The sequence below is a fragment of the Carassius auratus genome, chromosome 27 (genome assembly GCF_003368295.1).
Source record: "Carassius auratus strain Wakin chromosome 27, ASM336829v1, whole genome shotgun sequence".
Lineage (NCBI taxonomy): Eukaryota > Metazoa > Chordata > Actinopteri > Cypriniformes > Cyprinidae > Carassius > Carassius auratus.
This window is the reverse complement of record NC_039269.1, coordinates 9837159-9859407: the sequence shown is the minus strand read 5'-3', so window position 1 is coordinate 9859407 and position 22249 is coordinate 9837159. Positions and strand designations below refer to the sequence as shown.

The window sequence follows — 22249 nt, the reverse complement described above, 5'->3', positions numbered from 1 at the left end:
ATAATCTATGTTTATGGAAAGGGGGAAGAACTTTTACATGATATAGGCTTATTTTCTCGAATGCAGAACAGTCATTTTAAATGATTGCTTTACTGTGATAATAAACACTGACTTTTGCTAGGTATAAGTCTTTTGGCACATTTGCTTTTGCACTAGCGCTAGGGTCTGAGTGCTGTAATGGCCTCATCTACACAGATCTACTGCTGTATATTTAACCTCCTGGCATACTATGATCTCCTGCCAAGGTGTATTTCAAGGATATTAGGGTATGCTTGCATAGTATTTATTTCAACTACTACTTGCATTTGGTTCGATAATAGCTATTCAGGGCTTATTTGATCAGTAAAGGGAAATTCGATCAGCAAAAAGATGTAGATCCAATTGTTATTTGACATGCTGGTGTTTAGACACCTTGAACGGATGGAATAATCTCTAAATCTCTTGTTTTCTGAAAACGTCAAGCCCCTGGTCATATTACTAGCCTCAGATTGAAGACCGTCTATTTTTTCCTCCTCTAAACAGAAATAATATCTACAGTGCAGGAACACTATTGAGAATCAAGGTTGTAGAAATTTTAGATTGACGAAATGTTAGACAATACCATGGTGCATCCACCTTTCAAATTTTCAAAACTGCTTGTCTTGGGTTGTTTATATCTCCAGCCTCACAATTCTGACAAAATAACTCACAGATGCCAGTGATAAAGTCATAATTGTTAGATATAAACTCGCAAATATAAGAAAAAAAAGTCATAATTGAGAGTTTATATTTTGCAATCCTGACTTTATATCACAGAATTCCAAGCCTTTATCACATAATTATGAGAAAAAAAAATTGAATTGCGAGACATGAACTTGCACTTGCAAGAAAAAAGCCAGAATTGTGAGATAAAAAGTCACAATTAACTTTATTATTTATTTATTTATTTATTTTTATTCAATGGTAGAAATGGCCTTCCAAACATATGCGATATATGCTACGTTATTAACTTTATTACAAATAAAATGTAGTTAAGACAGTACGTAAAACATATACTTATTTTATGCAATATATATGATATAATGAAATGAATGAAATATACATATTTGTAAAAGTGTGTAACAGAGACAGTGGTGTGCCAACTGCTACAAGGTGTTCAAGCAGTGGCGGCACCCCTCCTCTGGATGTACCGGCCCATGGAGGCGTGAAAAAATGAAGTGACATGCTGATGAAGTCAAAAAATTGGTGTTTATTCCAAAATGTGAAAATCAAAGATTTTCCAAAAGAATGCAAATTATATTTACAGTGTAATTCAAAAAGTAGAAAAAATAAATAAATAAAAATAAATACAAAAAAATATTTAAAAAAATTGTACAAAGTTTAAATGTACAAACAAAACTTTTGGCTATGTCAATAATTTGACCCAAAAATCAAGCAAGCAACTTTCCCCGACTCACTCTACGAGCCCCTTTACCAGACTGAGAGAAACACTTAAAAAGTATAAGCCCCTCCCACTAGGACTAAACCATTAAATAATTGATGGTAACAAATAAGTTCAAGAAAGACAATTAAACAATTAAACAGCAACTTAATTGTAACAAAGGCATAACTATTAGAACTAAAAAATATGCAGAAATATACAACCATTTCAAACAACACAAATTAAATTCATTATTATGGTTTACCAAAGCATCAAACAAACTTCAACCTCCCCCTCCGGCATGAGACCAATTAAGTGTGCCTTCTATTGGCGGGAAACAGGTATTTAAAAATGGTGGCAATGTGATGCCCGGGTTTCTTCTGGTTTTTTTTTTTTTTTTTTTTTTTTTTTTTTTTATGAGAAAATGTTCCAGTACGTAAGTATGACTGATTACTTAATGTAAGTGGATGATTGAAAACAATAAACATTTAACATACCAAACGGTCTTGTTTGTATTCTCAACAATACCCAAATTAACATAATAAAATTATTGACTCACAAAGTGTTAACCTAAACAAAAATGGTGAGAACAGGATCAACACTTAAACAATACACAATCAATTACACACACACACACATACCTGATGTTAACTGGTGTAACATTGCGCAAAACAAATATGTGTCGTTGTATGAAAAGTCTAGTTGTGTTCTAAGTCCAGTGCCAGTCTCTGGTCACAGTGCCCCACTGTGACAAAGTGTATTCTCCAATCGCTGTCAATGGAGAAAGTGGTTTTTGTTACAAATTGTGTAATTACAAGCATCTACCAACAGTAACCATTTTTTTTTCATAGACAACACCACTTAAAAAGGAGGTTGAATATTAATATAAATATTAACAAATTAAATTAAAACCTTCAGGTATGTCTTATTTAGGCAAACATTGCTTTAGTGGGCATTATTTACAATTCAAAAATATGGAAATGCCCCTGAAAAAAAAAAAAAAAAAAACATAGTGAACCGAACTGAAAAACAAAAAACTTAAGCAATCAACCACATCAAACGGGCTTAGATCTCATCCACATCTAGGTCATGGCATTTCCCATATCACCTTAACAGGTAAAAAAAAAAAAAAAAAAAAATGTGCGAGCTAGGAGCATCCACACTGACCTGCATTTATTACTGTTCTCAGTGGCAGGCCATACGTTTTAATGATGCAGCTTAATAAAACACTTCCCCCAACACATGTGTTGCTTTGGAGAATAGTTTTGAGTCCTCCATCTGGGACTCGGCCACATGGCAAAGCCACCATCCGCCAATAATAAACACCTTGGAAAAAAAACTGAAGTGGTGGTAAATTTGCAATCCTGCCTCTAGGGACTATCAGCCAAACAGTTACTGAAGACAGAAAACGAAGTCAAACTTTTGGATGTGTACAGCATAAGTGACCTTTTCTGTGGGAAGACTTCTGAAAAACTGGAAGAATTATTTGTTTTCATTATACCTTGACAAAATTCCTTTTTGGATTTCGACAAAGGTGAAGCGTAGACACTCTATGTAGATGGCAAGTTCATTTATCATTCAGATCGGACAAAAAATTGGTAAGTCAGATTTGGCCCACACTGAGCTCATTGCTATCACAAAAAGATTCAGTATTGTGTCCTTTATTTTATTTATAGGTTTTTACAACTACTATCATTACAGTAATTCTCCACGGTCTTTAACGTACATAACAGAAAAAAGTCTATACATGGTTGAATCATTCACAATAATTTCTATAAAATGCATTTACAAAATAGACACGGTGAATTTTCATTTCATGCCAACTTTAATGAATGCTCTATAAGGAAATCACAAAATAATGCTTATAGGCTTGGGAATCCTCAAAAGCAACTGATCAAAGCCCTCACAAAAGGTTTGTATCACGAAGTCAAGATTTAAATGCATGGTGCCTTCGGGCAATACACAGACTGACGTTATGTGCTGTAAATCCGCATGATGAGGCCACGCCAAAAAAAGCTCTTAAGCCTTCAAATTCCCTTAAGCTTCAGAAAATGTGTAATGTTTTGTTACAAAAAAAAAAAAAAAAATTACTCCGGCACCCAAATCGCTTTCAAAGCATCACTCTATCACATTGTGACACAGAACAAGATGGAAGATATTTTCATTTTCTTTAGTTCTCTCATCAGTGTTTAAAAATTGAAAGCTACTGTAGCTGGCCATAACAACATGTCCAAGCTGTCAGAAGCAAGGTGTTTTAATTATAAGGTTTAGGGGTTGAAAACCTAAGGCTAGGTGTCAAGGCCACAGTCGATACGGTTCAAGCGTTCATCTGGCAATTAGCCGACCACTGGATTGACAGAGTATCTCAGCCTTACCTGGCTGTTCTTTCCTCTGATGTTAACATGTCAGTCTCTCCTTCCCTGCTAATAACAGATGTTCACAGATAGTATGTGTGCGCTTCAATGTCAGCCCCATCTGGTTAACCTCTGGTCAGAGAGTGGTTAAAGACAGATGTATCAATGTTATTAAGACCTTCTGGTGTTGTTTACTTTGAGAAGGCAGAGGCAGGCGTGTCAGCGGCTCCTTGCTTTTTCAATTTAACACTAGTTACATTTCAATACATTTCTCAGAGATCGTAAAAACATCCAGTCTTTTATGTATAAATTTAAAAGCTTTGAACCAAAGATCAGCAGAAAGACTTAAAGGGATAGTTCACCCAAATGTACTGACATCATTTACTCATCCTCATGTTTTCCCAAACACATATGACTTACTTTCTTCTGGAAAGTTCAAGTTGCTCTTTTAAATTCAGTTACTGTCAAACAAGATTTTCAAGGCAAGATATTTTAGTAAATAACGAGAAGTCTTCAGAAGTCTAACAGTAAAATATAGCACCCAAGTTGTATTGGCAACTTTTATGATGTTTGCGTGCTGCTTTCTTGTCCTTGGAGCTTGACAGAGTTAGTCACCTTCGCTTTCATTTTATGTAAGAGAAATTCAAATTTTGTGAGTGCATGAAAGAAAAAAGGGCTTCATATGAAATGGGAACAACATTAAAATGACTAAATATTACTTTTTTAGACAATGAGTGGATGGGAATCTCAGCAGACAAGCATTATATAGTAGTCAATTAAACGTTTAAGTCTACGGAAGCCATATAATACCTTTGAAAAACACACTGAAATAGTGGTTATTAATGGAAAACAATGGCTAGAAAATCTTGTTGGACATTCATTGTATGTAAAGGAGCAGTTCGGACATCTCTCTATAAATATCTCCTTTTGTGTTCAGTGGAAGACAGAAAGAAAATAAATGAGCAAATGATATCAGACTGGTGAACTATTCCTTTACAATAGTAATATGGGAAAAAAGAGGTATAGGAAGTAGTAGTATTCATAATTAACCTTGATTTTGTTCTTCTGAGCTGACAAATTATATAAGAAAACTATTATAATGGTGTCAAAAGGCTGCCAGTTGTCAAGAGGGGTTAGCAAGTAGTATTTTCATTCTATAACAACCGCTGAGCATGAGCAGTTTCTCATGAACGAGCGCAAGGTAATGAAAGTAGGGCTTCTTTGTATTATTGAAGTTCTCAGACTGTCTCCCAAGGTGCCACATTCTTTCAAACGATGATGTTGCGTCATTGTCAAACCAGGCATAGTTTGTAAATTATAAAATCCTGACAGATCTGCAATAATCAAAGCATCATATCTGCCACACTCTGCTCTGACATATTATCCTCTGTGTTGCAACCAGCTGTGAAAAATATGTCTTCTAAATAAACGTGATCTAATTATAGACATTATTGTCGGAGCCTTGGGTGCCTAGTGAAACTACGCACAGTTATCCCGAAGAGAGCAGCAAGTCAACAGCTCAGCCATGCAGATGGAAAGAAAGAAAGGAGGCTTTTATTAAAATTCCGAGCACAAACAACAGACAGAATTGAGCTGGGAGTGGGCCTACGCTTTCAAACAAAGTATATCTCATGAACGAAATGAAAAACAATGACCTGACCTTCAAGAGCACTCGCTCACCTCAAATGGTCCAACCCTCTTTCTGACAGACAGTGGCAGCAATTCTCCAAGGGTATGTTACCATCTCACTCTGACCTAGGGCAAAACTTCCGTCAACCATTTTGGGTTTCTATTTGCTCGCTGCAGACTAGTGATGGCTGGAACTGAAAGAATGTTGGAAATGATACATGAAAATAGTGATGCCAATTTTGTCGTTCAGCTTTAGGTAACAGAAATCTAATCTGACAGCAGGCTTCTGGAATAGCCACTCCCATTACAGATTTGTGTATTAAACAATCATATTACTGCATGTGAATCAATACGTTATGCTCCATTAAATAAACAAGTCTTTGAGTGTGCCCTACGTAATGTGGTTACATTCACATATCTAGTTATCAAATTTATTTTACACAATCATTGTAATGTGCTGCTCTAAGGCATTTGAGGTGAAGTTAGACCGTGTGCTGAGCTGTCTGAATTCTCCTCTGAATACCTTGCAGCACATTTACTACCCAGCTGTACCCTGGTAAAACGTTTTGCCTTGGAATTACATTATATTTACAGTATTTACTGTATATACACAAATATTTAATAAATATAAAAAATATGGGTTTGCAAACAAATGAATACTGGCGGTGTTTAAACAATCTGGGACTGAACAACTAATCAATCTCCCCCCATTGGCAATTAGTTCTCTCTCTCTCGCTCGCTCTCTCTCTGATGGTGTTCACACATACTCTTGAGTCAACAAGTAAAACATTGCACTACCTGAAACAAACAAAAACTAAGACTAAAACTGTTGGTCAAAAAATATTTTCATATACTGAAATAAATGAATATAGGCTACATGAAAAGTTCAAATTAAAATGAAACGAACAACTGTAACTGAAAACTAACTAAAATATAATAATAATTAGCAAAAATAAATAATCGTGTTAGTGATTTAATAATCTCTCATTCTGTGCCAGAAAATCTGACCTGTGGTTGTTTTGTAATCTTAAAGATCTTAAAGATTCTTAAAGAATCTTAAAGATTCCTAAATGCATGTACTTTTGGAAGGCCAAATAAAATGCTTTTGCTTTCACTTTGAAACACACAGCATCTCCTTGACATGGCTGCTTCAACACTAATTGCGGTTACTGAAACCAGGCTTTCTTTCTTTGTGTGAACATTTGGGCGGTATTATGCAAACATTTCCACATAGTGACATAGACATGTGGGGGTCTGTTTTAATGAGCCATTTTAGGGGGGTGTGGCAGAGTCTTAACTTTGATAAACAATATCTCTTTGGATTTGAGACTTTAGTCTTTGCAACATTAGGGATCTTCTTCATGCACCAAGAGCTTGTAACAGTCCAAAGATAAGGAAAAACTTGAAATCATATCATATGACCCCTTTAAAAGCATGCTTGACGTGCGAGAACAACACGAGAGTGAGTTTACTAAAACATTTTGGATGAGCTGTCTAGTGAGTAGTCATTTTGTCACACTTTGCGATTACTACTGCAACGTCCATCTAGAGTCCATGACAAAACTTGTTTCTATACAGTCTATAGACAAAATGTATCCAAAATGAGAGAAAGCAGCAGCGACGCTGTGTTTTCGCTGCTTGAAAGCGAAAGTCATGACATTTGCCAAACCCATAATCAGAATTGGTGCTTTGCATTTAACCCATCCAAGTGCACACACACACATAGCAGTGAGAAGTAAACACACCCAGAGCAGTGGGCTGCTATATATCCAGCGCCCGGGGAGCAAGGTTTTCTCAAATCAAGCACTGGAGGGTCATTGTCCTGCAGAATAAAAACTCAACCACTTGCAAGTAACTCAAGTAACTCTGAAACCTTGATTAGCTTGTTGTTTGTTAATTACTGGCATGTTTAACAAGATTACATCTTTAATGTGAATTAATGTGAACATGCATAAGCATGAATACATTTTATACATATAAGTTGCAATTTTTTATTTTTTTTTTCAATTGTAAAGAATTATTTTATTTTCATTATTAAGAGGTTTGCACAAGACTTAACTGTAATCTGTGTGAACATTCAACTTTGCTCAAATTAAATGTCTTGCTTTGGTCTAGACTTGTTTATTTATTTTAAATAAACAAGTATTTTAAATACTTCTTCCGTTAATTTTATAATTACTAAAACTAAAACTGAAACTAAAATATATAAAAACAAAGCAGAAATGTGTTCACAAAATAAAAACTAACAAAACCATTAATCAAACAAACTTAAACAATACTGACATTTTGGGAAATTTGAAAACGATATTAAAATATAAACTAATAAAAAAATTATAAACTATGATACCCTTGAACTGAAGTCAAAGGTTATATTCTCAGGGAACATGCATATTGGAAAAATGTTTACCTGAATGGAATTCAAGTCAATACTGATAAAGGTGGCTGCCAAATGCACAAATGTGACCCTGGACCACAAAACCAGTCTTAATAGTAAATTTTTTTTCAAAATTGAGATTAATACATTATTTGAAACATGAATAAATAATATTTCCGTTCATGTATGGTTTATCAGGATCTGACAATATTTGGCCGAGTTACAACTATTTGAATATCTGGAATCTGAGGCTGCAAACAAATCTAAATAACTGAGAAAATTGCCTTTAAAGTTGTCCAAATGAATTCTTAGCAAAGCATATCACTAATCAAAAATTACATTTGTATATATTCATGGTAGGAAATGTACTAAATATATTCATGGAACATGATCTTTACTATATCCTAATGATTTTTGGCATAAAAGAAAAATGTATAATTTTGACCCATACAATGTTCTTTTGGCTATTGCTACAAATATACCCCAGCGACTTAAGACTGGTTTTGCGGTCCAGGGTCACAAATGTATCCTGAAAAAGAACAAGCAGTTCTGAGATACCTGTAGCATATATAATCTTTGAAATGTAACTTTGAAACAACTTTTTTTATGAGGTAAAGCTAACACAGCTCAACAGGGTTCAACACAACACATCATTTGTGACTGTTAATCATGTTGCTGTGAAGGACCTCACAGTACCATTGTGTTGCTGAAATGCCCATTACCTGCACCACAAGCCCTTCTATTCTATCTCAGCTCCTGTCATGACCAGACAAGTGCACCGTCTGTGTCATCTCATTAGCCTTGGCTCTCAACAAGCAGCAGCACAGAGCAGTGGCAACAAAGAGGAACCCTATATAGAATGTTTCTTTGGTCTGATATCCAAGTGGCTGAAGTGAAAAGACATGGAAATGGAAGCAGGAAAAGTGTAGCATTTGGAAAGATAGACTTGTATCTGTTAGTGTTTTGGACTTGGTTTTTCTTGTGTTTCCCTTGTTTTTCTGGTTTTCCAAATATGGTATTTTTCCTGTTCTTGTTTAGTTTGATTATGATTATTGGCACCTGTGTTTGTTAATTATCCTGTGTATATTAAGTCCCTGTTTGTTCCTTCCTTGCTGTCAGGTCTAATCATTGAATTTTTGCATTTGCTTGTTTCCTCTATGTTGCACTCTCCGCTGTATTTCAGCAATAAAGATGGTTTATGATTATTTGTGCCTCCTGCATTTTCCCTGCAACAAAATACTGTGACAGCATCCTTGTTTAGAAGTACAGGAAGGGAAGTATTAAATAAAAACATCTGAGGCTGTTCTCTTGGAAAGTGATTGTGAAGACACCCTGTTCCTGGTTTGGAATTAAATAGTGTCACTCCCACAGCCCCAAGAGCCAGTGTCACTCAAAAGTTCTTACTAAGTTCTCACTCGAACACTATTCAATTACAGATACAGCTCGTCTCATCATGCACAGCCTTTGAAATGTTCCATCAAAAATATGATGTACAGCTGTACTTTTCCAAGTGTCCTCATATGCCGCTCCATCTTGTGTGAAGTTTCCAATCATTAAACCACTGCTTTTGGCAGGTTAAAAGCATTCCACAAGAACCCAGTTATTTTTTTTTTTTTTTGTCTTGCAGGACAGATAGGAAATCAGACATCTGTGTGTGTGTGTGTGTGTGTGTGTGTGTGTGTGTGTGTGTTGATTCATAAATTCAAAACAAAGATATTGTAATATATTATAATTTAACCCTAAAACAGGCAATGTGTACCACAAGATACATATTCTTTAGTCTCTTGTAGGAGGCACAAAGAAGAATTTTCCATCCAATACTGATATCATTATCATAGTTGAGATCGCTTAGATTATGAATTCTATGATGGGTGGGGAGTGTGTGAAGGGTGGGTTGAGCATTTTGAGGAGGTTTGGCGTTCCCCCTTGGTGGTTATTGGGGGTGGGAGGGGGTGTAGAAAATACTGAAAATACACAGAAGTCACAGAAAGTACATACAATACAAGGGGGAGCCCCTTGATTAAAAGTAATAAAAATTCTCAAAGAAGTGGGGTGGTGGGTGGATTGGGGGTTATAAATCACATTTTTAACACAAAGGAGAGTAGATCCCCCTCATTCTCATCCCAGGGTCAGGGGCCCTTAGAGAAGAGCTGACTTTCTGGCCTCTAGGCCCCTGTACACAGTCCTCTTTCTATTTATTTTGAGTTGAAAAATTGTGCAAATGTTAATATTTGCATGTAAAATGGATCATATTACATTAAGTTGACTATATCTTTGCATTTTTAACTAGATTTTTTTCTTGCAGGGTGTGGTTCCCACCAGGAGCTCTGGAAGGATAAAAGGAGGAGTGACAACAGTGCAATACGAGAGAGGACCAGGCCTGGATTTATGTTGTTTTGTTTCTGTTTGTGTGCAGAAGTCATCTGTGAGGGGCTGTCACACTATTTTCAGTTTTGTGCCAGTTTTATTATTAAATAATGTTTAAATTTTGTTGGTTCCCGTCTCCTTCTTCCCGGACTACAAACTGTGTTACACAGGGTTTCACACAGCTCATTTTATGGTAGAGCAGAGGTATCCAACCCTGCTCCTAGAGAACAACCATCCTGCAGTGTTTAGCTCCAAACCTGATCAAACACGTCTGAAAAATCTGACTACAGTCTTCAGGATTACATCAAAATATATATTTTGCTACACAAATTGCATTATGATTGTTTTGGGATGAAGCTAAAGCATGCATGACAGTGGACCTCAAGGGTTGGAATTCTCCACCTTTGAGGATGAAGATGAGAGAGTTAAAAAACAAACCTAGACATGTCATACATGCAGCATATTTTGAGTATCCCATATTTAGATTGAATCAAATAAATCATAAAATTATTGATGACTTGTGCTGTTTTTTATACCTTAAACGGGCAACATGTCCTGGGAGATACTCATAAAATCTAAAATATATCAAATATTAAAAAAACAATTATTTTGAATATGTTGTACTTAAATCCAGATTATATAAAAAGGTGAAATGAAAGGTTTTTGTTTGTTTGTCTGTTTGCTTTGCTACTCTTGCCTGTTTTAGGATTAAAATTAACTATTTAATTATTTAATTATATTTTACTGAAAACACAGAGTTAATAATAATAATAATTATTATTATTATTATTATTATTTTATATATATATATATATATATATATATATATATATATATATATATATATATATATATATATATATATATAGGCATAGACAGATTAAAAAATGCTGATAAACCAGCTTCAGACTTTGAGTTTGGTGTGTCAGTTAATACATATCACAGATTCAATGAGAGAAAAAAAGAAAGAAAGAAAAAAAACACAATGTCAAGAACAAAACCCTCTAATCTTTACAATTTCAAGCCTCATTTATAATGAAGTCTCACTCTCTTATTTGAGGCACATAAGAGAGACTGTTCATTAGTAAGCTTTTAGTCTAAGTTTATGCAAACGAGCTAACATAAGCAGCCCATTCTTCTTGATTATCTCCTTGAAAGCTGGAAAGTTTGCATAGTTTTTGACTTTAATAGCATTCATGGATTCTTCAGAGTTGTGTGAATAAGAAAAGGATGTCAAGGTCAACAAGCGAAGATTGTGGCAAATTGAGAAGATGATGAACTGTGGCTTGTAAAGGAAAAGGAAAAACACACTCAGCTCAAGTACACAGTGAGTGGAGGTGGGAAGTGTCCATTAGACACCCCCTTACACCGTGTGGGTCAATCTCTTCTTCTACACTCTGTACAAAATTTTACATAGTGAATCCATCCCTGACATTTGAGATCAATACAAGCAGAACAGGCTATGCTGTTGGATGTTTCATAGAGTTCTCATTGTTCTAAAGTCATGTAAGTAAAGCATGGACAATGAAGCTGGTATGCTAGTATGCATTTCAGACTACTATTAGTGTGAATTAAGTCAGGAAAACAGATTTTATAAACAGGGGGACTCTTCTTCTAAAGGTCCCCCACAAATGACCATAACTTTATCATATGTAAAATAGGTCACACTTCATTTTAAAGTCCAATTCTCACTAATAACAAACCATTTGCTACGACTCCTGGCTCAATAATCTCCTAATTTGCTGCTTATTATTAGTTAATATAGTAGTTGTTAAATTTAGGTTAGGGGTGTAGAATGTGGTCATGCATAATATGTGCTTTATAAATAATACTGAACAGCCAATATGTTAATGAGCTAATAAGCAACTAGTTAATTGTGAGAATTGATCCCTGAACTAAAGTGTTACCATAAAATGTAATCGGTTGACCTGAAAAAGAATGCAAAATGATAGCCGGAAAATATTTATTATTAATTAGTACAACATAATGAATGTACTAATTCTTTCTTATTTTAAACATATTATAATTATTTCTGAAGGATCATGTGACATACTGTACTGGAGTAATGGCTGCTGAAAATTTGCCATCATCAAAATAAATAACATTTTATACTTTAAAGTAAGAAAACTGTTATTTTAAATTATAATACTATTTTTTACTGTTTTTATATATTTGTCAAATAATCACAGCCCAGGTGAACATTCAAAAAAAAAAAAAAACATTTACAATAAGAACCATTAAAGCTTGAAGGGTTGTACATAAACATTTAAGTAAGTGCATAATTTAGTAGTTTTTTTTAGAGTATTTTTGGAAAACCATCCTATTAAATGTGACCCTGGACCATAAAACAAGGGTCAATGTTTTGAAACTGAAAATGAAAATGATACATCATCTGAAAGTTTAAGAAAAAAAAATCCAATAATTTATGGTTTGTTAGGATAGGACAATATTTGGAGATAAAACTATTTGAAAGTCTGGAATCTAAATGTTTAAAAAAATATTGATATTCTCAAATATTGAGAAAATCACCATTAAAGTTTCCAAAATAAAGTTCTTAGTAATGCATCTTACCAATCAAACATAAAATTTTGATATATTCATGGTAGGAAATTGACCAAATATATTCAAGAAACATGATCTTTACTTATTATCCTAATAAGTTTTGGCATAAAAGAAAAATCAATAATTTTGACCTATATAATATATTGTCGGCTATTGCTAAACATAAACCCATGCTACTTATGACTGGTTTTGTGACCACAACAATTTAACATCAGTTTCAAATATAAAATAGTCTCCAACAGATATAGCTTAAAGGAAATGTATTGCATTTGATTTAAAACCCTTTTCAGGACTCAAGGAATCAAATAAAACAGAGGATTGTGCACAAATCGAACAAGCTCCTGATCCTGACTAGACAGGGAATTAATTTGCTAGTCATTTCAAACAGTCTTTCTAAAAATAATATGGTTGGCTAACACAAGTTATGTTTGATGTTAGAAACACAAGGGCTTTGACATTGAACTTTTAAACAATAGCAGCCCATCAAGATTCACCTAGACACCTCCTTTTATTTTAACTAAGGAGACTGACAAAGAAATTCCCTTTAAAGATGTGTAGTTTTTCATGCAATAATGTCAAATGTGTCAGAGCTATGGTGCAGTCAGTGCATGCCTGCTCACTGTGTCATGTTGCAGCGCTGCTACCGTGAAACAAGATACAAAAAAATGTGAATCTTTCAGGAATTACAACCACGAATGTTGGCAAATTAAATTTGTTCAATTTATATATGCAAACAACTATGTATTTACATTGCTTGAGGGTTCAAATCATTAGCTACCCTCGAGCTACGCTACACATTACCGCTGAAAGGGTGCATCTATTTACCTGTTAAAACTATTGAAGTGAAAAGAAAACTTGTGCAGAATGCTAATAACTGTAGCCCGAGGTACTAAACGAGTCATTCTGAACAATAAAAGTTAAATGTAAGTAAATGTCATGAACAAAAATAGTAATTAAAATGCATCAGAAAAAACACAAAAAAATACTGGGTTAAAAACAACCCAATTTGGGTTGTTATTAATCCGAGGGCTGGGTAAATATAGGACAGAACCCATCTTGGGTTAATTTTACCCATCAAATTAGGTTGATTATTTAACCCAGCATAAGGGGTTGATTTAACCCAGATAAAATGTATTAATTCTTACCAAATTTCTATCTTATGTTTTACTTCATACATTAAATAATGTTTACAGATTAACTTAAACCTCTAAATGTTTACAGATTAACCTCTAAACTTTTCTAAAAGAATGGTTTGCATGTTAACTTCCTTTATTTTCCTTTAATTATCATTTACAGCATTTGTTTATATCGTTTTTAATAGGCTATACATATTGCCCATATTTAAACTCGTTTAACAAATGCTAAAAGTAAAAATTAAACGTTAAACAGAAGTAATTTACGTGTTTATAACCAGTCTCTGTTGTTCTGTTTCCACTGTAACTGCACGGCGTTGCGCAGGTTCTCGTACCCGAGCTGGAGTCGTGTTCAGCGGGGAACTGTTCACGCCTGAGGCCGCCCCCCTTTGTTTCATTCATAGCCGAAATATACTGCGATTGCCTTATTAACATGCCCAGAAACTAACAGTTAACAGCTCTGAGGGAATATTTGTACTCTGTATCTTTATGAATAAAAATTTTTATTTTATGCAAAGCATCAGCCTTTTCCATCATTTGAAAAGACTGTGACACTTGTTAAAGGTGATTCATACCACATTCCTGTATGTTGCACTGCATAAAATGTAACAATATTCAACACAGTAATGACTTTATAGATAAAATAAAATGTATACAAACCTGTATTTTACCGACAAATGCGTCGATTCGATGGCGCTAAGAACTGCTCTCTCCAGAAGAGAACGCAAAATTCCTGCGATAAATAACTCAACCGCTGGGTTAAGTCTGACCCAGGATCTGAGTAAAACAAAAACTACCCAAACATTGTGTTGTTACATTTGACCCAGGAGCTGCAAAACAACCCAAACACTGGATTGTTACGTTTGACCCAGGAGGTGGGTAACACAAAAACTACCCAAACACTGAAAAAGTAGACCCCAAAAAATTACCCAAAAGGCTCAACCCAGCATTTGGGTTAAAAAATGACCCCGGATTTTCTAGAGTAAACAAAGACATAATTCTGAGGTCATTCTTGTAACTGAAAAAACTTAGTGACATGTTAATTTTTCCCCGTTTGCTCAAATAACTCTCTACAGGTAGAGCCATGTGGTGTTATACATTACATCAGCAGCCTGTTCCTTCAAATAAAGAAGTCAAGCTCAGTCTGTTTGCTTGTCCTGTGCATGGCCCTACCAGCAACACATGACTGTGCATAAATATCTTTAGTTCCTCTGCGAATACCTCAAGGTTTTCTTTTCTTTGCTTTCTCATACACAGACACTCGAAACCCTGTTTCATCCTTTGGATAATTCACGGAGACAATATAAAAAGTGACAGATCAAAATTCTTCCCTGTATTTCCTGAATTTTATTCTTTAAAAGGATGTTGTTTAAAGTCATTTTGTGGGCAATTCCTCCTGAAAGCTACCATATGTGTTGTTCCACATAATCTGAACCTGTAGTTTCTGTTGTTGTGGCAAACTGAACGGACTCAATTGCTAAAACACATTCAGAGAAAGAGAGAAAATAACTGTAAATCAAAAACTGTGCAGGAAAGAAAAATCAGACATCATCCATTTGCTAGCTTCTGCTTGAATTTCTCTGCTTACATTTGTTCAGTCAGTCTCCCGTTGTCAAATACACAACAAGGGATTCCAACTAATTTAATTGTTTCCAATTGTTATGATTCACTCAGTGCAAAAGCATTTCCTACGACAACTATAATCACACTGTGCAAAGACCATGAAGCTGTTTGTTAGAAACAAAATTTACCATGTATTGATAGTGATAGAGATGGAATTCACAGTTGTAAACTAAAAGAGAATTTCCATTTGATTCTCTCCAGATGTAGTTGAGTAGAATTGCTGTTTCTCTCCTAAGGAGGAAGCATAATGTCACCACTCTTCAAGGCATCCTTTAAGCACCAGCTCCTGTTGTCATGGAAACCATTCATTGCCACGCAATCTCCCTTTGCTGTCTCTTAGCACCTTCCTGACAAACACACAGTACAGCTCGCCCCTAAATCCTGGATTTCACTGAGAGAGATGGCTGAAACATGGATCATTACATCTTATTGTGTTAGCTTTACTTCAGTACACCCTCCTATAGAAGAGGTCACTAATAAATGATCTGTAGGGTATTTTGAGCTGAAAATTCACAGACACATTCTCAGGACACCAGAGACTTGTATTAAGATACATATTGTAAAATGGCATATAATATGTGTCCTTTAACATTTTTATAAAAAACTATATTTAAAAAGAAAAAAGATAAAAAATGTACTTCCTAAAATCCTAAAATAGTTTTTTTTTTTAAGCACCAAATCAGGCTACAAAAAATGATTTCTGAATAATTATGTGGCACTCAAAACTTAAGTAACGGCTGCTGAAATTTCAGCTTTGCATCACATATATAAATTACATAATAAAATATATTTTAAAAAATGTTAAATTGTAAAAATGCAGCCTCAGTAAGCTTTCATAAAAATGCAAATAACTAATGAAATCACACATTAACAAAATTAAAAACTTCTGATTTATAATTCCTGTGGAGAAGTAGTGAGGACAAAATCGTTCATAATAAATAACGCTCCGGTTTCTGACATAACCTTGGTTCCCTGAGATAAGGGAATGAGCGATGCGTGAAACTGTTTTACTCTGTTCTGAAGCCTGATTTGTTCGCGTTTGTGTAGCCAGCTGCACAAACCAATAGGATGCAGCCTCCATGCACCCCTTCAAGAACTTAATGATCAGGTCGTTTCTGCCAATCGATGAGAAGGGCGTGCACCTTATCCAGCAGCTCTTGCAAAAAGGTTTGCACCTGGGACACGTCACATGATATCTGGTCCAAATTTCATGGACAACACCAATTATGGATTTTTGAAAATTACCTTTCATGCAGTGTGTAGCACAGATCTAAGTGAATGACAACATCCTGCAAAGTTTTAAATCTGAAAGTGCATGGTGTATAAAGTTATTGTCTCTCAAAAGAGTTGACTCTGAATCATTGAAATTAATTGTTTTTAAAAAGAATCCCAAGCCATTTCATGTTGATGTCAACATGAAACATTAGCATATTGCCCACCACTTGTTGGTCTGAAGCCGGCTGACATCCAGAATGGGTCTGAGCCCACCATCTCTCTTTGGATATAGCGCCTGAAAAAGACTGACTCGCTGTTCACTCAGGGTACTATTTCCATAGTGCCTTTTCCAAGCAATGTTGGAACTTCTTGTCAGAGAATGAGTGCTTCGTTTGTCCAGAACAAAAGTTTGAATAACGCCTCTGAAGCAAGGTGGCCTGTGAGCAAACTGAAGCAAGTAATCTCACTGAATTGTTTTTAAAACCCAACTCGATACTCCCAGAATGGCTGCCCAAGCTGTGAAACAAGAGACAAGAGAGCTTGCCGAGGGAAGGCAGGGAACTTACATTCACGTGAGCATGTGAGAGAGTATGAAGAGGAAATTTTCTCTTAATTGTAGGTGGGTCCACTATCACACGTCTACTGCACCCCAGGCTCATATTTCTTTTGAGGCTGAGGCTGTGCCAGCTTTGCAGGCTGAGTGGCAGCATTTTTCTGGTGGACCACAACCGCAGGGGAGGAAGTGACGAAAACCAGAGGAGGGAGCTTGCTGTGTCCCTTGTCATCAGAGCCATCAATGGAGGTGAGAGCTGGTGCTGTAGAGGGATTTACTCGGGCCGAGTAGTTTCTCTTAGGAGAGAAAGGAAACGGGAGAGCTGAGTAAGGGGGACTGGCTTCATGGAACAAGGCGATCCACAAGTGGAGAAAGGAAAGACTCATACTTTCACAATGGGGGCATAAGCCTTTAGTGAGTGCAGCCTCTGCGTGGGCCCTGCCAAGACAGGTTATGCACTCACTGTGGGATCCTTGCATGAGCCACACTAGTGATGCGACATTTGCAACAACACACGCTGAAATTTGCAGGAAATATGCTCTCATGCTTGCTTTTCATGCACTGGATGGCCGCAGGTCAAGGAATTCTCGCTGTTTGGGCATCTTCGACGGAGGCAAGCAAAACTGGAGATTCTTCTTCCTCTGCTTCTTCTTTTCTGTTTCTTACAGAGTCAGCAAAAATATGATCCTTGTCGCTGAAGTAGAATGATCTAATGAATGGCACTCTGAGCCAGCCTTTCTGGCGGGCTAAGGTTTCTGCAGCTACACAATTGTTTTCCCTTTAGCATTTCACGCAGTGGGAGAGACCTTTGAAATGGAACAGAGATGATGTGCCTGTAAATGATGTAGGTATTTCAATATGTTTACTAACAATATGTTTATCACACATCAGCTGCAGTCATGCATTCATTTTTAATCAGTTATATCCTCTACCACTACAACAAAATATAAGCCAGTTAAAGAAAATGAATAAATATTTTTTTTTTTTTTTTTACCCAGGTACTCAAATTACAGTACTTTGTTAGGTTTAACAAAAAAACTATGAGTTGCCTGCACTCGTCTGGATAAAAAGATTCTCAGCAACGCCTCTTCCATGTTTGACACTTAGCCTATAATCAATTAAAGAAAAATGTAAAAGCCAAAAATGAAAGCTGATTTAAAAATAAAACTTTAATTTTAGAGATTTTCCCATTTTGGTGGGCATCGCCCACACTCACCCACCCACCCACTGCGTGCCTCTGCAAGTCATTAAAAGCAATATAAGTATTTTGGTGTGTTCTTATTTGGTTACCTCAAGTAAATGTGTGTGTGTGCAAGAGCAAGTGAGTGTGTGTCTGTGAATGCATTTGTAGACTGTACCGATTACCCTAATGTATCCAATTAAAAATAGCTTGTTCAAAGACCAGTGGCGGCTCTGTAAAGACTGCATTTTTAATCAGAAAACAAGACCACAGAGCGAAGGGAGGGACATGCAAACACCTAAGGCAACATTTATAACACCAACTTGAAATTACTTCCCATGATCATTCCAATAAATCTTATGCAAACAAAGAGCCATAGTGGGAGGCAGAGGCTGAAGGAACAGAGGAGACGATCTAGAAAGAGTGAGATTTATGAAGTAAGGCAAGGTGCAATCTGTCTGAAGGAAATTAAAAAGCACAGAGTCCAATGTGAATTATTAAAGCTAAAGGGATGACACAAGGAATATATTTTATGATTTGCAAACAGGTTTCAACTGGACAGAAACAAATCCGAATTTAACGCAAATTTCTGATCATACTAAAATTCATTAATTCCTCATATGTTAGAATAGGAATGCTGACTTTGGTCAGTTAATAAGCAAACTTGAAACTGGTTTTAAACATTAAACCTATCAAAGTCACAATAAAAAGTTCCAATAAAGTTTAAAAAGTTTGCCAGTTTTCATAAACTGTGAAAATTCTATTTTGGTCTATTTTAAGACCAGCAGGTTTGTTTCTTCAGAGCCGACGCATGCTATTTTTGAGTGTTTTATGTATTCTAAAGTGCTGAGCTTATTTTAATTCTGTAGTATAAGTATTAAAATCCTGACTACTAAGAACTTTTGCTATGAAAAATGCAGTCACATACAAACATTGTTAACAAACCGAAATCCTGGTTAGCTCTGCATGCTGACACAATTTTTTTTAAACTCTAAGGATTTCTAGTTATAAATATGTAAGTCCTCATGCATTCAAATATGACTGTAAGTGGATCAAACTGTTCCCAGGTGTATTCTTTTTAAAGTTTGTTAGACTATTTAAGCATAAATTAAATCATAAATTAATTATATATGAAGTACAATAAATATTGTAACTTAAATGTGTTTATATATATATATATATATATATATATATATATATATATATATATATATATATATATATATATATATATATATATACACACAGGAAAAAAAAGTGACGTAGCAAACACTAAAACTAAAACTAAAACAGAGTGTTTTTTGTTTCAGTCTCCCAAAACAAAGGTAATAAAAAATACCAACATCACCTTAAAGGTCACAAGAGAAGACTCTAAAAAGATCTGTCTTTTCACCATGTTCACTTCCTGTCTAACATTTATTTCCAGACATGCCTAAAGTGAGAAATAACATGACATCTTTGACAACGCCACAGCGATGCCAAATAAACAGTCAACCCCAGCACATATTCTATGACAGCCACAGACACTTCACACTACATATCTGATTGGCTGGCAATGACTTATACAACTGTCCACTACTTAAAGTCACTTTTTTGCACCTTAGAATACGTGGCAGATATGCATGCAGTGTTCAGCACCATGGACAGCAGTCAGTGTGCCTCCTCATACAAACTAGCTGCTAGGCAAATTTAGACAAATGTCTTTCACAGTATTCAGTTAATGCACAGTATTTTATTATATATATATATATATATATATATATATATATATATATATATATATATATATATATACTCTGTATGTGTGTGTGTGTGTGTGTGTGTGTGTGTACAAATACATCCATACACACACGCATAGGCCTACATGTACAACTTTTAAAAGTATTTTAAATTATATATATATATATATATATATATATATATATATATATATATATATATATATATATATATATATATATATACTTTTCAGTGAACTTCTACTCGACCCACACAAATTGTCACCTTTTTAGTTCTTTTAAATAGAAAAGCTTAGATAAATGTTAATGTTTGAAATTAAAGCAAGAATGATGCCATAATAATTAATTTGAACATGTTTATGCACAAAAACAAACCAAAAGGTATTTGAATAAATTAAGGTAGTCAAACGTATTAAAGTCCATCTCAACTACTGCCAGTAATAACTGCACACTTTGTATTAACAATAACATGAAGTCACACAGTTTAGCCATAAGATGTATATTTCTAAACTACTATTTACAACAGACTATTATTAAATATTATATCAAAGTTTATCAACGTATAACTTATATCTATTTATCTGTATGTCTGTCTGTATGTCTATGTCTTTCAGAAAACAACTCAAAGCACACATTTGTTTTAGTTGTTTGCTTGGTCTGCTCTTCTCAGATTAAAAAAAAAAAAATGGTGAAGCTATGGCACAAACTTCACACAAGTTTAAACGAAATTCTCACAAGACATTAACCCAGAGACTCTTTGTCTCTAATTTTCACAGCTGTATTTGTAACGCATATTTATCATAAAAAAACATATGTTTGCATATGTCTCGACCTGACAAACGAGCGTCATGCTTCCTATAACACATATCTGCAGCTTACCGGGTATTATTCCGTACAAAGAACATACTAAAACTGACCTATATGAGTTTTGGACTAGGCCTGCGGCTGCGACTGCTATTTCTCAAACACAATAGCTGTCACAATCATATAGATATATATTTAATAAGATGCTAAACTGCTAATAAATAACAGCACTCACCCAATACAAAATACGGGAGCTCGGTATTTTCCAAGTCGTCAACAACGACTATCTCGCCTGGAAAATCGTTCCTGACGGAGAATAGCAGCTTGGGCTCGGAGGCCGATGGGCTGTGCATGATGCTCAGGTCGTTCTCTCGCAAAAACGGCAAAGCGGATACCGAAACGCTTTTCATTTTGCACTCCATGTCTTGAGACTGGTCTTCTTCGCCATTCAGACATTTCACACAAGCGGGACTGAAGATGACAATCCAGAGAACGCCGATAAGCAGACCGGAGTGTGGTAGTAGCATCTTGCCGGAGACTGTGTAGCGGTTGGCAGGCTGCGGCAGTCGGTGAGCGGCACACTGTGAGCTGGAGGAGGAGGACCGGCAATGCGCTGGCTTCACACTAATCGAGCTATTTACGTAAAAATAAGCAAAGAAAACGCAGGGTTTAATACTCAGATATTCTCCGTCCTACGGCTGAATATTGTTGTTGTCATCATAACACTGCTCGGCTTAGTGATGACAGCGAGAGAGGCGGAACAGCGCAGCATCGGAGCCCGTTATTGGGCTTTTCCTCCTCAAGCCATTAAAAACGATTTTTCTTGTTGCAGCGGGCAACCATTAGCAAGACCTACATTTAATAGTCCTGCAACTTTAAAACATTCCATGGTTTGCCATAATTTCTACTTTACCAAGTTTAATGACATTCTATCAAGAATTTATTTAGTTTTATGAAGTAGGCCTACTTACACACTTTTTTTTTTTCTTATTTTGTACTGTTTTAGGCTAGTATACGTTATGTTCTAAACAGGCTATGTAACTAATCATGTTCATGCTAGTTTAGTTTTATTTATTTATTTTTATTTTATTTATTTTTTTGAAAAAAAAAACTAAACATTATATTGCTAAAGTATGTTAAAATAAGTCAAGTGCCTTCATATGCTGTTCTGATGTTTGCTGGTTTAAGAGACATTTTGGAAATTTTTAGCTAGTCAGATCAATCCGTCTTAAACCATTTGAAACCAGTTTTTTTTTTTTATTATGTTGTTTATATTGTATTGTTTTATTTCTTTCCTGAATGACCACTGATTATTTT

At 35.3% G+C, this 22249-nt stretch overlaps 1 protein-coding gene across 3 annotated transcripts in view; it reads right to left on the bottom strand.

Moving 5' to 3' along the window:
• Window positions 1-21735, bottom strand: part of astn1 (astrotactin 1) — a 259446-nt gene extending 237711 nt beyond the window's left edge. For all 3 annotated transcript variants that reach the window (XM_026205809.1, XM_026205810.1, XM_026205811.1), the window contains exon 1: window positions 21168-21735. In XM_026205809.1, coding sequence (XP_026061594.1) covers window positions 21168-21459 — 292 coding nt within the window. In that variant the 5' untranslated portion in view covers window positions 21460-21735. The remainder of the gene's footprint in view (window positions 1-21167) is intronic.
• Window positions 21736-22249: the final 514 nt, after the last annotated feature.